The sequence below is a fragment of the Etheostoma cragini genome, chromosome 1 (genome assembly GCF_013103735.1).
Source record: "Etheostoma cragini isolate CJK2018 chromosome 1, CSU_Ecrag_1.0, whole genome shotgun sequence".
Classification (NCBI taxonomy): Eukaryota; Metazoa; Chordata; class Actinopteri; order Perciformes; family Percidae; genus Etheostoma; species Etheostoma cragini.
In genome coordinates, this window is record NC_048407.1 from 18,482,688 (window position 1) to 18,497,267 (window position 14,580).

The 14,580-nt window shown below is 37.3% G+C and overlaps 2 protein-coding genes across 5 annotated transcripts in view; both read right to left on the reverse strand.

The window, feature by feature from the left end:
• Positions 1-2,710, reverse strand: part of dennd5a (DENN/MADD domain containing 5A) — a 32,326-nt gene extending 29,616 nt beyond the window's left edge. For all 4 annotated transcript variants that reach the window (XM_034880900.1, XM_034880731.1, XM_034880819.1 and 1 more), the window contains exon 1: positions 2,470-2,710. In XM_034880900.1, coding sequence (XP_034736791.1) covers positions 2,470-2,569 — 100 coding nt within the window. In that variant the 5' untranslated portion in view covers positions 2,570-2,710. The remainder of the gene's footprint in view (positions 1-2,469) is intronic.
• Positions 2,711-5,100: 2,390 nt separating this feature from the next.
• Positions 5,101-14,400, reverse strand: tmem41b (transmembrane protein 41B). The gene is made up of 7 exons (XM_034883302.1): positions 14,144-14,400; positions 11,255-11,372; positions 9,808-9,936; positions 9,242-9,335; positions 8,689-8,793; positions 7,436-7,574; positions 5,101-7,339 (listed from the first exon to the last, which is right to left on the reverse strand). Exons 1-7 carry the CDS (start codon positions 14,232-14,234, stop codon positions 7,170-7,172), a joined length of 846 nt encoding a protein of 281 aa, XP_034739193.1. The 5' UTR covers positions 14,235-14,400; the 3' UTR covers positions 5,101-7,169.
• Between the last annotated feature and the right edge of the window lie 180 nt (positions 14,401-14,580).

The following is a 14,580-nucleotide window of genomic DNA, read 5'->3' on the forward strand; positions in this document are numbered from 1 at the left end:
GTACATATTATGAGATGAAACCAAATTATGCCTTTGTTGACCTTTGTGTTCCCTGGCTTAAACATTTAAGGTTTCCCCAAAGATATTAGTTAGCAGGGGAGTTGCTGCTGCGGGAAACCCTGACCTTGTTTAGTGGGGGAAATGTTGCAGCTGCCAGATATTATACCCCAAAATGACACAAATCTCCAATGTCAAAAGTTGGGCTGGGCAATATTTTGATATCGTATCGACAATGACTAGGAGGCTTCGTCTTAAATTTGGGATATTGTGATAGGACACAAGTGTTTTTTTCCTGGTTCTAAAGGCTGCATTGCAGTAAAGTGTTTTTATTTTCCGAATTTAACATACTTACTACCTGTTTTATTGTTTGGCCTTACCCATTTGGTCATTGTATCCACATTATTGGTGATTATTTATCAAAACTCTCATTGTGTTCATATTTTGTGAACACTATTATATTTACCAAACATAACTCCCACCTCCAGTGATATCTTGGGTCTGTCACGACTCCCAGTGGAGACCGAGCTCAAGAGTATTAATTATGACATTGTTTTTTCCTTGGTGGAAGCACCTAGCGCAAACTAAATTGGCCACACAACCCAAAAAACACACTTACCTATCAGTTACAGGAAGAGACAAGAAAATCAAATTCATTTCATTCACAAAAGTCTTCAAATACACTGCTTCAAGGCATATAACATTTAAGATAAAACAGTATAACAAATAAGTAAATAACAGAGTCTTTTTGAGAGATGTAGATAACAATTTTGGGGCCAAGACAAAGTGCATGTGCATGTTTTGACCTGCTCTTTTGAGATGAGATGTGCAGTTATAGTAGCATACCTTGTCAGGTGCCTTCTGTCAGTTGCCATGGCTATCCAACCTGCTTCCCAGAGGGACTTTGTTTGGGCTTAGCTTGTCATTTCACAACTGCAGCTTGACAGGTTGCATCTTGGATTCAGTTAATAAGGTAAATCTATGTGTTGTCTCTGTCTTCTAATAAGTTGGGAACACTTAGAAACGATAAAGTTTGGAAGAACTAAGTGTTCGGCACTGTGCAGGCTTACTGTCAGGCCTTGGGTACCTCACTTTAACCTTTCTGTCAGAAAACTCAAGTTAATTCAGTCATCATTATTATTAGACAGAAAAAAATATTTAAATGATTTGTAATATCGTAATAAAAGGACTTATCGATATGTCATTTCATGTCTAAATATTAATAAATATAATATAGTAAATCTTCTGTAAAGTTGATGACAAATGCTTCATGGTTACTATATAAATGTCTGTTTTAGTGTAATTGGGTGAAATAAATACCTTACAAATAAAGAAAGGGTATCACATTGATGTAAAATACATACTTAATCAAATTTTGCCCACAATGGTCTGAGAAAAACCACAGTATTAACGGTATATTACAAAATATCTGACAATAGACAAATTTAAACTGTCGCATGGTACTGCATTGTCCTATTGCCCACTCCTACTGGCTGATGCTAATCATTTATGACCAAATGTGCATTTGAAAAGTCAGCTGACCAGGAATATGGAAGAGAGAAAAACAGCCCTGTTGCCATGCTGTAATTTCCCACAGTTCATTCTCAGGGACCCTCAGGCCACATTTTAACATGCAAATCTTCTCTGTTTCAATCAGAACACGTTCTCAGACAGGTGAAATAATGACAGAAACGATCACAATCCCAGAATCAAACAAGATCCAGGTGTGGCCCAGCCCATTGTACTCGTATTAATGTTTAAGTCATTTCTATAATTGTTTTTCGAATGGAAGGGTGTGCCTCTAAGGAGGTTATTTGAGGAGGATGGTTGCATGCACAATGTGGATCTCTGGTGGACGCTGAGGATGTCAGGGGTCGATGGAGGGGAGGGGGACATGGTTCGTTGTGCCTTTAGGGCATCTGTTAATCCGCTCATGTGTTTTACTACCTTGATACCTGATCTCCTCTAAATAACCCGCTGACAGCAAGGAGCCACCGGGACGACATCCTCGGGGGTAATAACATTATATCGACATCAGTATTATACCATCAACCAACACCAATGCCTGATTAAAGTTTCTCAAAATAAATAGCTATGCATTGCTGTGCAGAACCAACATCAAACCATTATGAGATATAGAGTAGAAAATCCGGAGGGAACTGATCGACAACCTTTGAATTAAAATGCATGTCAGTGCGTTAGAGAGAGCCAGCAGGAACCCTCTCGCTTCTCATCGAGCAGTGACAGACAGACAAACAGGCTGGAAGAAGATGAGCTAGGCCGGACGTTATGTCCGCTGTGTACTAATATTAACAACCTATATTTTATGTTACACGAATAAATGAACCACAGGCACGTTAAGATAGAGCAAAGGCTAAATAATAACGCTGACTCGATGTTATTACAGCCCCCTTCCTTCCTTATTGGCCACAGCATCAGCCCGACATTTATCCCGATTGCTAATGTGCTTACCGGACAGTTCGTCGGGTTCCAGCCCGCTCTCGGTGTCGAGTCCGCAGATCACAAAATAATCTGCGAAGCGGCAGGAACCGGAGCTGAAGCCGGTTGTCATTTTGAGACTGGTCCGGTGGCACCCTTCTGCTACCAACAGGGAGCATATTAAAGAAACTCGGCAAAGTGATTTCTCTCTGCCATCACGGATGCTACGTTACTGCGAAGCTCGAAAATCAGTACCGATACTGAATCGACCTGTTCTGCTAACAGCAACAGTTTTAACACATCCGGTCTTGATCCTTCACAATAAATCGTCGTTGCCACAATTGTTTTAATTTTGCACAGTAGAAAAGCTGCTGTTTTATCACAAAATTGGTGAAAAAAAATACACTGACAATTTCCTATTAATACATCAAAAGAGGAAGTGATATTAGTAAATACATCAATAATATTAAAATCTAATTAGGGGGGCTTTGTAGCTCACCCTTTTAAGTGTACGCCCCATATAGTGGCCCAGACACGATTCCAACCCTTTGCTGCGTCGTCCTCCCTCTCTCTCCTCCTTTTCCCGTCTACTGCTATCCATTAAAGGCAAACACCACCCCCCACCCACCATAAAAAATTACATTAGGGAGAAACAAGATGATTCTTAACCCGATGTTAGTTTTTTTCATCCATGTGGCCAGTGGGGTAATTTACTCTTTATTATTGTTATCGATTAATGCCGATGCCAACTATCGTTTTATTTTGAATTCAAATTTAATTCCTTTTTGGTCTTGTTCTAGTTCTCTCTGGCTTTTCACATCCATTGAAACCAGAGCGTTGCAGTCGAAATGCATTGTGGTCCGTCAACAGCACAACAGCTGTAATCATTTCTTAAATCCATAAAGTAACACAAGGATGATACTGTCTGTGCATGGACCTCGCCAGGAATTATTCTTTACCCGTTCAGCAGAGTGCAGTTATGGTTATAGGGCATTGGATTGTATTCTACTCTGTCAGACACTTTGTTTTGAAGCAATTAGTTAGAGGTTGCATTTATTAATTTCTAGAGAAGCAACAAATTTGACCCTGTGTTTTTTATTGGATGTAAAGGTATTTTATTGGCCATGAAATAGATAATAGAGTACAACCGTCTGTAAAATGTTCACAGAGAACGGTGCTTGATTGTAATACTGAAAGCTAAATACAGAATAATGTTTATCTGACTGTCCAATTGAAAAAAAAATAGTTTTACTATCACAAAGTGAGGTTTATATTTCACTGAGTCAACCCATCTAACCAGCATGAATTGAATTAATACCATTCCTTTGCATGTCGAAGAAAATAAATCCACACACTGAACGCATTTTGCTAGTTTTTGATTATTAAGAAACACCTTTTGTATTTCTTTCAGTGCTTTTTTTTATAACTGAATTAAATTTACGATTTTCCTGATTAACGCGTTTTTGCATAAGTAATAGTGTGAATGTAATATTATCCAAACAGAAAAGCTGCTTAGCAAGTATGTTACAATATCACCACCTGGTGGCACTAAAGCTCCCTCTGGTTCCGTGGGACTTGATACAGAAGATGTGATAACATTTGTTTATCGTTTAATACACACACTGAAATGTCAGTGTCAAACAATTTGTTTGGGCTATAGAGACAAATGTTTTTGTTTATGTGTCACTGACGTTTTGCTGCATTTTCTGTGGCTCCACAAAACAAAAGAGAGCCATTCGAGCAATTTGAATACATAATTGGAGCAAAAACCCACATTTGAAAGATTAACAACCCTTGTATTGTCTTCACTTTTGGTCTCGTATCCCTCGCTCTCTCACAGGGGATGAAGAGCATTCAATCTTTCCATTCTTAGACAAATATGGCTCTTCCAGCGGAGGGACTCTTCCGGCAGCGGCCGCCGGTGGTGATCCTGTGCGCATATTCCAAGTGAAGGCAATCTTCAAATTTCAGAATCCCCCAAATTGATATCTAAATAGTCCTCATATTTGGAGACATCTTCCTCTTCTACATCGCCGTGTGCCAGACTCTCTTCAAATAGGAGCTCTAAAGCTCTTTGAATGCTAAACATGTTGGTTATACTGAGGGTGGAAGATTCTGTACTGTGATGCAGAGGTATTTGTCTCTTTTGCCCCCCCTTGACGTACAGGTGCGATGGTGCGAGAAAATAGTATGATGTATCTAATCTTATGGTGGACACATGATAGAGGGTGCGGGAAAGAGAGAGCAAACAGTTTCTCATTGCTCACATTAGAAAAATGCAATATTATGTTTGCGCACATGTGTGTGTGCATGCGAGTGTGCATGAATGCGGGTCAAACTGACCCGAAAACCATATGAAGCATGTATATATGTGGGGTGTAGACGCACGTATGCTCCATTGTTTTTAGCTTATACATGTTTATCACTCAAAATAAGGTAGGGCCATTGATTTTCATGTTTACATTTTTTTTATACTTGTACCATGTTTCTTTTGTAAAAATTTAAAACGGGTCAACTTGACCCGAATACCACACAAGGGTTAAATCGGGACTATAATCATCATTTATAAATGGCTGTTTCTATTTGATAGCTCCCTGCTGCAGCGTGATGAAACATGCACTCAAAACTTAAATCCTGTAAAGATAAATTAAAGGATTCAATAAATATTAAAAGAAAAACAAATTTAATTAGATAAGACAGAAATGTGCAATCTGTAAACACTTCATACTGCAATACATCACTGCTCAGTACAAAATAATACTGTTTTTGAAATGTTAACAGAGGGTTACACAACAATCATCTCACTCACATCTTTGATAGGGTCCCAAAATAGTAGTAATTTATCCAATTTGAGTATATGTGTAGCATGAAGTTAAGAATAGGTTTAAATATTGTAGCAAATTAAGAAAAAAACAATCAAAATCTTTCATGTCTCTGCAAATTTAGCATTAAGTAGAACTTCCAAGAAGTTAATAAAGCTTAAATTCAAATAATTAAAGAAAGAAAAAAAGGGAGCAATTTAGAGCATTTACCACTTGATCTAACCACCTTAGGGATTAGTCATTTACACAAATGCAGCTCTCATAAACCAGAAAGAACCATAAAAACAAGCAAACACTCTACGACAGTAGTAGCGTGGAAATTGATGTTTATGCAGGCATTTCAAACTTGGTTTGAAAGGTTATTAATCTTAAAGTAGTAAATCTTACTACTATAATAAGACATTTAAGTAAAAACAGGAAATCTCAAAATGCACCAAATCAACTGCCTCGATTTACGTGATATTTTAAGAGATTAAAGAAAATTGTGTAAAATAAGTTACTTGAATGTACATTAACTGCATCAACGTCTCCAACTGTCCGAATTTTAAGCAGCAGCAATAACTTACCTTGGTACACAGGAAAAAAAACATCTAAATGAAAAATTCAGTGAGCACTAAAAACATAAATCAGGCATCATAATACATCTCTGCTGGTGAAAAATGGAAGCAGTTAAAAGCAAGGTAAGGCTTGGATAGCTCAGTCCGTCGGCAGTCATATTGAGGGCACAGGTGTATTATCCATTATATGGGCATCACCATTTCTATACTGGCAAGGCAAACAGTATCCTGGGGTTGAGACTGACACAACTAGACGAGCAGTATCATCACCTAAAGGAAAACTTGAAGCCATCTCACCCTGGATTTAATTCAAATTTACAAGCCCAAGAGGATTCGGCTTTTCACCAACTTTTTGTGTTGCATACATCTTACCACACATAAAGTCATTGTGTGTACATGTATGTTTACTTCCTAATTACGAATTTGAAAATGCTTAGAGCTTTGTTTTGTTTATAACATCAGCTTAGTACATTCTTTACAAGTTAAAGTATCTACTAATATTAACAGAATTGGGTAAAATGTGTGTGGCAGTGGTTCCAGGCACCTTCTCAAGGAAGAACATGGGAACTCACCCACATGTCAACAAAAGTAGCACTTCCTAAGAACAGTCATCACAGTTTCAGTCTTTCCTCCCACCGCATCGGTTTGCCAAGGCAAGCACCAGGTATCAAAACTTACAGCGACATTTATTGCTGTGGTGGTTCCATTCATTAGGCTGAACCTAGACACAAGCATGTCCAAATAAATATTTAAAAAAAGGGATTGGAAATTAAAAGGTGCTACAAACAGAATGTAGAAAATGATATGCTACTGCCAAAGCAAATGTAATTGTAAAAGTTATTCCAGCAAAAAAAAATAGATGTTTGCAACAGCCTCAACAAGGTGGGCAAGGTATGACATTGTTTTTAGCAGTTTTTAACAAGAAAGGAGAAACATTTTCCCCCCATGAAAAGTAGCAGAATGATGAGTTTTACTTCAACATCCTACAAGTAGCACCTTTAATTGTCTGGCAATAATCATAAAATAATGAGCAGTGCCTTAAATAAAAACAAAAAACTAAATGTCTCTTATTTACATGTGCCATAATCAACAGCAGAATTCACAGAAACCAAAAAATGTATGTAAGAGGCGGCTAGTTTACACTTACTACGGACCTCCCACCACTGCATGCATTTTGTAGTCAAAGAGAGATGAGCTTGTCGTGCCAGGGGTCAGATATTTGCCCACCAGCAGCTGTGTAGGAGACTGAGGCAAAGCAACTTGAGTGACAGTTGAACGTTCCTGAGCCGAGTGGGAAGGGGATGCCGGGTTGCCAGGATCAGCCAGCAGATGAGGTGCTGAGCAGTTTAAAGTTCTACTCTAGTTTCTTTTGCAGCTTTTTCTGGAAGCAGACAGGCAAGATGGAGAGGACGGCGAGTACACCGAGCACAGCCAGAGAGTTCCAGGACACAGCCTCGCCAGCTGTGGTCAGTTTGTACAGTGTTGTACCCGCGTTGATAGCTACAAAGGACGGAGGTGCCACTCCTGTGAAACAGCCAGGTTCAATAAAGTAGAGTGAGTGACAACAAATAATATCAAAAGAAGGTATTCAGTTCAGCCAGAAAGGACGGACAGCCTTACCAAGAAAGGTACCGAGGAAGAAAACCCCCAAAGGCACGTTGATGACAGGTGAGGTGATGTTGATGAACCAGTTGGGAAGAAAGGGGGTTATCCTCAGGAAGATGATGTAATTGATAAGATGATCTCTATGTTTGTCAACCTGCCAGCAAAAAGTGATGCAAGTCATATGCCCCGAACGACCAATAAATGCTATCTGTGAATTGTATTATGATCCGTTTATATGGATATTTTCTTTTTGGTAATAAAATAACTTCAGCCTGCAGAATTCCCTTAAAGCTATAGTGCGCGGTTTCTGCAGTAATGACAACAAAAATGTTCCACATGCTGCAAGCCTTCCATGATCCAGTTGTGGCTTACAAAATGGTAAATTGTATATGAAGAATACATACAAAAAAAATTATCCAAACATCTAAAACTAAATATTGCTCTTACAGTATACAGTGGCTGGAGAAAGTTTAAACACCCATGCTAAAGTTGATTAAAATGAGGAAACAAAATAAAATTGATCTTACTGCCTTAATTTAAAAAAGAAAAGAAAATCCAAACTTTAAAGGACAACAAATTTCTTTGTGAATGTACAATGTATTGTGAATAAATAAATGTTCTTCCTTAAAATACAGGATGCATAAGTATACACACCCCTATGTTAAATTCCCATAGAAATACTATGATAAACTATGCGTCCTGATAAAGTTCCCTTGGCCTTTGGAATTAAAATAGCCCTACATCATCACATACTCTTCACCATACATAGAGATAAGCATGGGGAACTTTGCATAAGATCATCTCTCATTGCAAATCAAACCGGCTATTAAGCTAACTGAAATAAAACCATGCCAATCTCTATGTATGGTGAAGGGTATGTGATGATGGGGGGGCTATTTTAATTCCAAAGGCCAGGAGAACATTATCAGGATGCATAGTATCCTGATCCATGAAATAACTGGCCTATAAAAATAAAAAATGTGCCTGCCTCCATAGGAGTTTAACATAGGGCTGTGTATACCTATGCATAGTGTATTTTAAGGAAGAACATTTATTTATAATACATTATTCATTCACAAAGAAAATTCATGTCCTTAAAAGGCTAGATTTTTCCTTTTTTTTTTTAATTAAGGCAAAATTAAGGCAATTTACAAAAGATGATTTTTTTTTTTATTCCTCTTTTTAAATCAACTTTAGCATGCTGTATAAACTTTCTAAAGCCACTGTACACCTTCTATTCACAGTACATTTTCAGTTAAGGCATTTACCTGCTGGGACCACTTCTGTGCTCTCTCTGTGAGATATTTGTAGACCATCGGTCTGCCCACCAGATATGATAGCATGTAGCAAAAGGAAGCACCAAGGCCAGAACACTAGACAGACACACAATGTTGAATACACATTATGTAGTTTCAAAGACAGGGCTGAGGGCCTTGATGTTAACACACACATTAAACAGTGCCCTTCCTGGTTGTTGCAGCAAAAACATCACAATTTATCATCCCTCAGAATCAAAGAACAGGAACTTCTTCAGCACTCATGTTTTGAAACACCATTAAACCATTCAGGAAAAAAAATGTTACAAAAGAGTTGAAAAAAACAAAACACGTCTGACTATTACACAACGCAGGCACGTGATATGTTGTCTGCCTGTTGCGCTGCCTTGCTTTCTTCCATTTTGTGTTTCTCCCTGTTAGGAGGCATTCAACATTCTTGCAAAAGACGTGTGTCTCTTGGAAACTATTTCAGCGCACAGTTGCACATCACACGATATGACATTTATTTTAAATCACATATTTTATATCATCCTTCCTTACTCACCAAGCAGACTAAGAAAAGAGCCAAGGGGAAAGGGTAAAGATATCCAGACAGGATGCTGAGGAAGATAGATCCAGGGATTGCAAATGTCTGGAGGCTGACAAGAGCGTCAAGGTAAATGACTTACAGACAACATACAGTTATCACTCAGGCAAATGCATGTCAAATCAAATAAATAAATAAACCACAATAATCCTCTAAGCACTGTAGCCTGTTGGTCTTTCTGTGGAATCTTTGATTTAATACGGTCCATGTCAAGGGAGAAAGAAATCCAGAGAAGGAATGAAAACTCAAATGTTTAGTATTTCTCCAGCTAGTTCTAAGCCAGATGTGTCTTTCTATTGTCAGTCCTAATGGCAGATCCTTGAATCCCAAGATCAAGAATCTGGTAAATAAAAAAATAAAAAATCTGCTAAAATCTGTAAACTGCTGACCCCAGTTAACAGCTAATTAACAGAATTTTTCCAACAAACTTTCACTGTAACCAAGACTGTCTGAAGAATTGAATTTCAGCACGGTGGTTCTGAATTTGTTTGTTTTTTAAGTTAAGATAGATTCTCCAAGGATACAAAATATATGTTGCAAAGTAGGCCACCAACACTTGGGAGTAGTATGTGTCTTTGTATTTGGACAGCACAGTTCCCAAAGCTTTGGCATCATCCATGTCTTTAGGGATCTTGATTTTCTCCATTTCATCACTGGAAAAAAAAACAATTATAATCTTCAGTCATACATATTTTACACAAGCATTTTCTGTTTGTTTTCATTGCAATACAATGCACATACATACACTTGATTACGCAAAATGCTGAAATTGCCTTTGGATTTTGAGCATCATGATGAGTAGCTAAATACTGCTAAACTCAGACACCTCATGCAACCGAAGGAAAGGTGAAGCCTCAGACTAGTCAAGACCTCTGTCACAAGGCTATTAAAAACATTGCAATCCAACATTGCACCGGTTCTGGGCTCTTTGTTAGGTGACTAGTTATCTTTAAGATTTATTTAAATCCTTTACTTTGTTTTACTGAGAAGACATTACATACAAAGTTGGGGCCTTCTACATGTAACAAACATTGGCTGGCAAGAATGGCATCCAACAATAGGCCTCAGAGTCAAGGACATCAGCTATGCCAAGGTCAAGGCTGAAAACTGAAAACTAAAAACCTTTCTCAAAATCTTCAGAGAAGCTAAATCCGTAGAAAATGTATTATATGCATTATATATTTTCTGGTTTGTATGAGTCCATGTTTATGCATGCATATTACCTGGTCTTTTCCTTCTCATGTTGTAATAATGTCTCTTCTTGGTAAAGTAAGTTGTCACTAATGTTTTGCCATGTAAATAAACTTACTACAAGGGTGCTCATAAGTTTACATACCCATGCTTAAATTGACTAAAGAATAGGAATAAAAAAAAAATAAAAAAATCATCTTTTCTAAATAGATCTTAATGCCTTAATTAAAGAAAAAAAGAAAAATCTAACCTTTTAAGGACATTCATTTTCTTTGTGAATAAATAATGTATTCATCATTCCCTTGGCCTTTGGAATTAAAATAGCCCTACATCATCACATACCCTTCACCATACATAGAGATTGGCATGGGATACTTTCCATGAATTCATCTCTCAATGCAAATCAAACCAGCTATTAGTCTACCTGAAATAAAACCATGCCAATCTCTAGGTATGGTGAAGGGTATGTGGTGATGGGGGGCTATTTTAATTCCAAAGGCCAAGGGAACTTTATCAGGATCCATAGTATAGAAAAGAATTGTTTTGTATTTAGAAAAAAACAATAACCAAGTGACATACCTGTTACACTGCATCAACATTTGTTGTCTATTTATTAAACTCTATTTACTCTTTTAGGTCTATCATTTATTTATGAAATACTGTTTACTATTGTAGGTCTATCATTGTCACTCATCAATCTTAATTTCCAGGGATAAACATAGTCCCCAACCCACAAATAACCAAGTTTACTAATCCACAAAAAAAAAAAAGAAAACTTACTTGGGAAGCTCTGGGAAGTTCCTGTAGACCAGGTACATGACTGAGGCAGAGCAGGTGAAGATAGACACCAGAATCAGGACAGACATGCGTGCTGAGCCCCCTTCAGAATGCTGAGCCTCTGTGGGGGAAAGAGAATAAGTTTTACCAAACAAATTAAGAGGTTACTATAAAAACAAACTACCTACCAGGGAGCCTTGTGTAATTTGCTTATGTGTTTTGCATCACTTGTGCAACTCCCTAGATAACCAACTCTCCCCCATGAGTCAGACTCTTGCGGTTTGTGAGCCTGTTAAATCATACTTTCCTTAAAGAGTTTATGGAAAGGGATAACTATAACATTGTTTAATTTCAGGTGTAAGATAGAGATGTCATGAAATAGGACAATAGCATATCTATATATGTAGTATTGTACTGATTAATAAATCAAAGGAGGCACTAGGGTCACACTTTCCATCACAGATATCTGCAAACAAGACAAATTACTCCTAGTGCACATCACACTGGTAAGTATCTATTAAAAAGAAACCATCTAAAGCAGTGACTCCTGGTCAGAGATAAGCCTAAAGCAGTCAAATCAGACCAAAAGGGACTTTTGTATCCTAACATACACTCAGTTGCCAGTTGTTGGTACACTTAAAAAAACAATGCAATGTAATACACCCACCCTTCTATAAAGCCTTCCTTTATGAAAGTTATAATGTTCATCATGTCTACTTTTATTTTTTATAATGGATGGACAGAATTTAAGAAATACCTCTTTTGGGACCCAAATAAAGCTAAAGCACATTTTTTGTGTCTTCAAATTTAGATCCAGATAAAACTTTAAGCTTCAAAGTACAAACACTGCAACTAATGAAATCCATTACAGATTAAAAAATGCTGATAAAGTGATTTTGATGTGAATGGATGCGATAAGGAAATAATTGCTTTATGTTAATAACACAGGCTATACAACACCTGCACCACATGCTAATGTTGTAGTTCTGATCCTGTTTCAATTACCCACCCACCACACACCATGTCTCTAAGTATATTTTTATTATATGTATTTATATTCACTACGAGAACTTATCTAATCTAATTGAACACAAATAAGCATATTTTACAATAGTGTAATCTGCTCAGCAACCAAATATTTCACTTTTGAAGTCAGGGTTTCAGAGGTTAGGAAAATGTTTTTCCTTTGATTTATTTCTTATGGGTACACAACATTCAGCTGGTGCAGGTTTTGCAGAGACTGGTGGCAGCTCGCTGAATGGTGGAGTAGGTCTAATATCACTCTGTTATATGTATAGAAACATTCAGCTGTAAATGTACTTTGGTAGAACGTATGTGTTATGATGGTAATAATGTGGGTCTAGGTTTAACCTGGGTCACTTCTGTCACTTTTGGCATTTCATCTGCAGTGGTGGAATAATTTGCTCAAGTAGTGTACTTCAGTAAAGTTTTAAGGTACTTGTACTTCACTTAGTAAAGTATTTCCTTTTCATGCCACAAATTTCAGGGGGAAAATATTGTACTTTTTACTCTACTACAGTTATCTGACAGCTGTAGTTGCATTAGAAATTAGGTTTGTACACACATAACATTCATTTTATAAAACTAATTTATAAATTGTGGTGCATTGGCATAGATTAAACTAACATCATGCAACAGTATTTAAAAAAGTTGCATTAATAGTGTAATGCTTCTTACACTTTTAATTAATATATAAGTAATACTAATATAATATATAAAGTTAATAGTATAGTAACAATCAAATGGGCTATTTTTCAGCCTTAGGTAGATTTATTTGAGACACATTTATCTGACCTCCTACAAGCCTAAATGCAACAGGAGATCATCTGGCCCTTCAGTTGTAGAATGCCAGGGCATCAAACACTTTTTTTTGTAGCAACTGTTTTTTAAATAGGCTTGAATAGGACTAAGGATTAGTTTAGGTATTAATCTATGTTTGGGGCTTTCAAATGCTGAACTTTACCCCCACCATTTTGCGTGCCTTTTTAACAATTTTAAAGTTTTTATCTTTAATATCATGGATAACACACCAGCAGATGATTCAAAATGAGATGACAGACTATAAAAGCTCCGTAGAACAATGCCATCATGGTCTTGTCAATTTGGAATTTGACAAGCTTTTTAAAGCAAAATAGGTGCTGCTTGCCTTTTTTGTGTGTGTATATCAGTATTTGAATTGAATTTCAGACGTTTGTCAATTGTAGTGCCCAAAAAGGAAAAAAACGTAATCGTTTCCATTGTCTGACGCTGGAAATTAGTGCTTTAAAGAGTCTTTCAAGTATTTTGTTTTTACAGTGTTGTTACTTTTATCCGAGTAACGTTAGAGGATCTAAATAAATCTTCCCCAATCACCGGTCGTAAGACAGTCTTTGTTAGTTAAAGATTGCAACTTAGCTAACGTTAATTAAAAAAAGATTTACTCTGGTTTAAACATTCGTGGTAATTAAATCATTACTAACGCGCACTTACAGGTTTTTGCGTGGTGTGTAGCTTCGCTAGCGTATCCTTTCCTTCATACACGATAGAGTTAACGTTATGTTCTTCACATTAGCTAATAAAAGGTTGTGGCGTAAGCTAACCTATTAAGACAAGTCGTCTACTCGGCTAGTTGTGCTCGCTAGATGGCTATCTTACAACAATCATAGACTGTATGTACTATAAAGAGGACAACAACCATCTTACGGCTAACATTAGCTAGCTCATGTTCTATCTGCACTGACCTTAAAGTAGAAATGACCTTGCCTATTGGAAATATAGCTCAATCTATATATATATATCTAACGTTAACTAGAAGTATTTAATGTCCCCTGCTTTGCTCTAACGTTAAATTTATGTTAACAGTTAACGTGAGCCACTACAGTCACAACTCACCATTCAGTACTTGTGAGTCACTAGCCTTCACCTCCTCCTGTGCCGGGGACAAAACGTCGTCATCTCGTCTTTCTCTTCGCTTTTTTGCCATTTTACTGAAATAAATTGAGGTCAGCTAGGGTAACAGTACCGATGTGTGTGCGACAGCAGGCTGCTGGACGGTGAAGTGATACACCGGTAAGGTGACAGCCGTTTGACACGTTACACAGGCTGACCTTTTACCTTTACATCACGGCAGCAAACCCTGAGCTATACACAACAGCGCCCCCAGCAGTAACAGCGTCTCCATAGCTACAGTAAAGGCCATTATTTTTTGCGATTAATTTTTTATATATTTTTAATATTCACAAATGATTAATATATAAAAACAATTGCAAGCAATACATCGAGACTAGAAAAGCGTCCCAGACCCAGAAAATAAAGAGAGGAAAACCGGG

Bases quoted from the DNA above. Each gene is read 5' to 3' on its own strand.
- tmem41b (XM_034883302.1), bottom strand. From the start codon at position 14,234: ATGGCAAAAAAGCGAAGAGAAAGACGAGATGACGACGTTTTGTCCCCG. The intron at 9,336-9,807 runs GTATCCTTGGAG...CGCTCTTGTCAG, and splicing joins TACTTTGCAACATATATTTT to CCTCCAGACATTTGCAATCC. The intron at 7,575-8,688 runs GTAAATGCCTTA...TTTTGCTGGCAG, and splicing joins CACAGAAGTGGTCCCAGCAG to GTTGACAAACATAGAGATCA.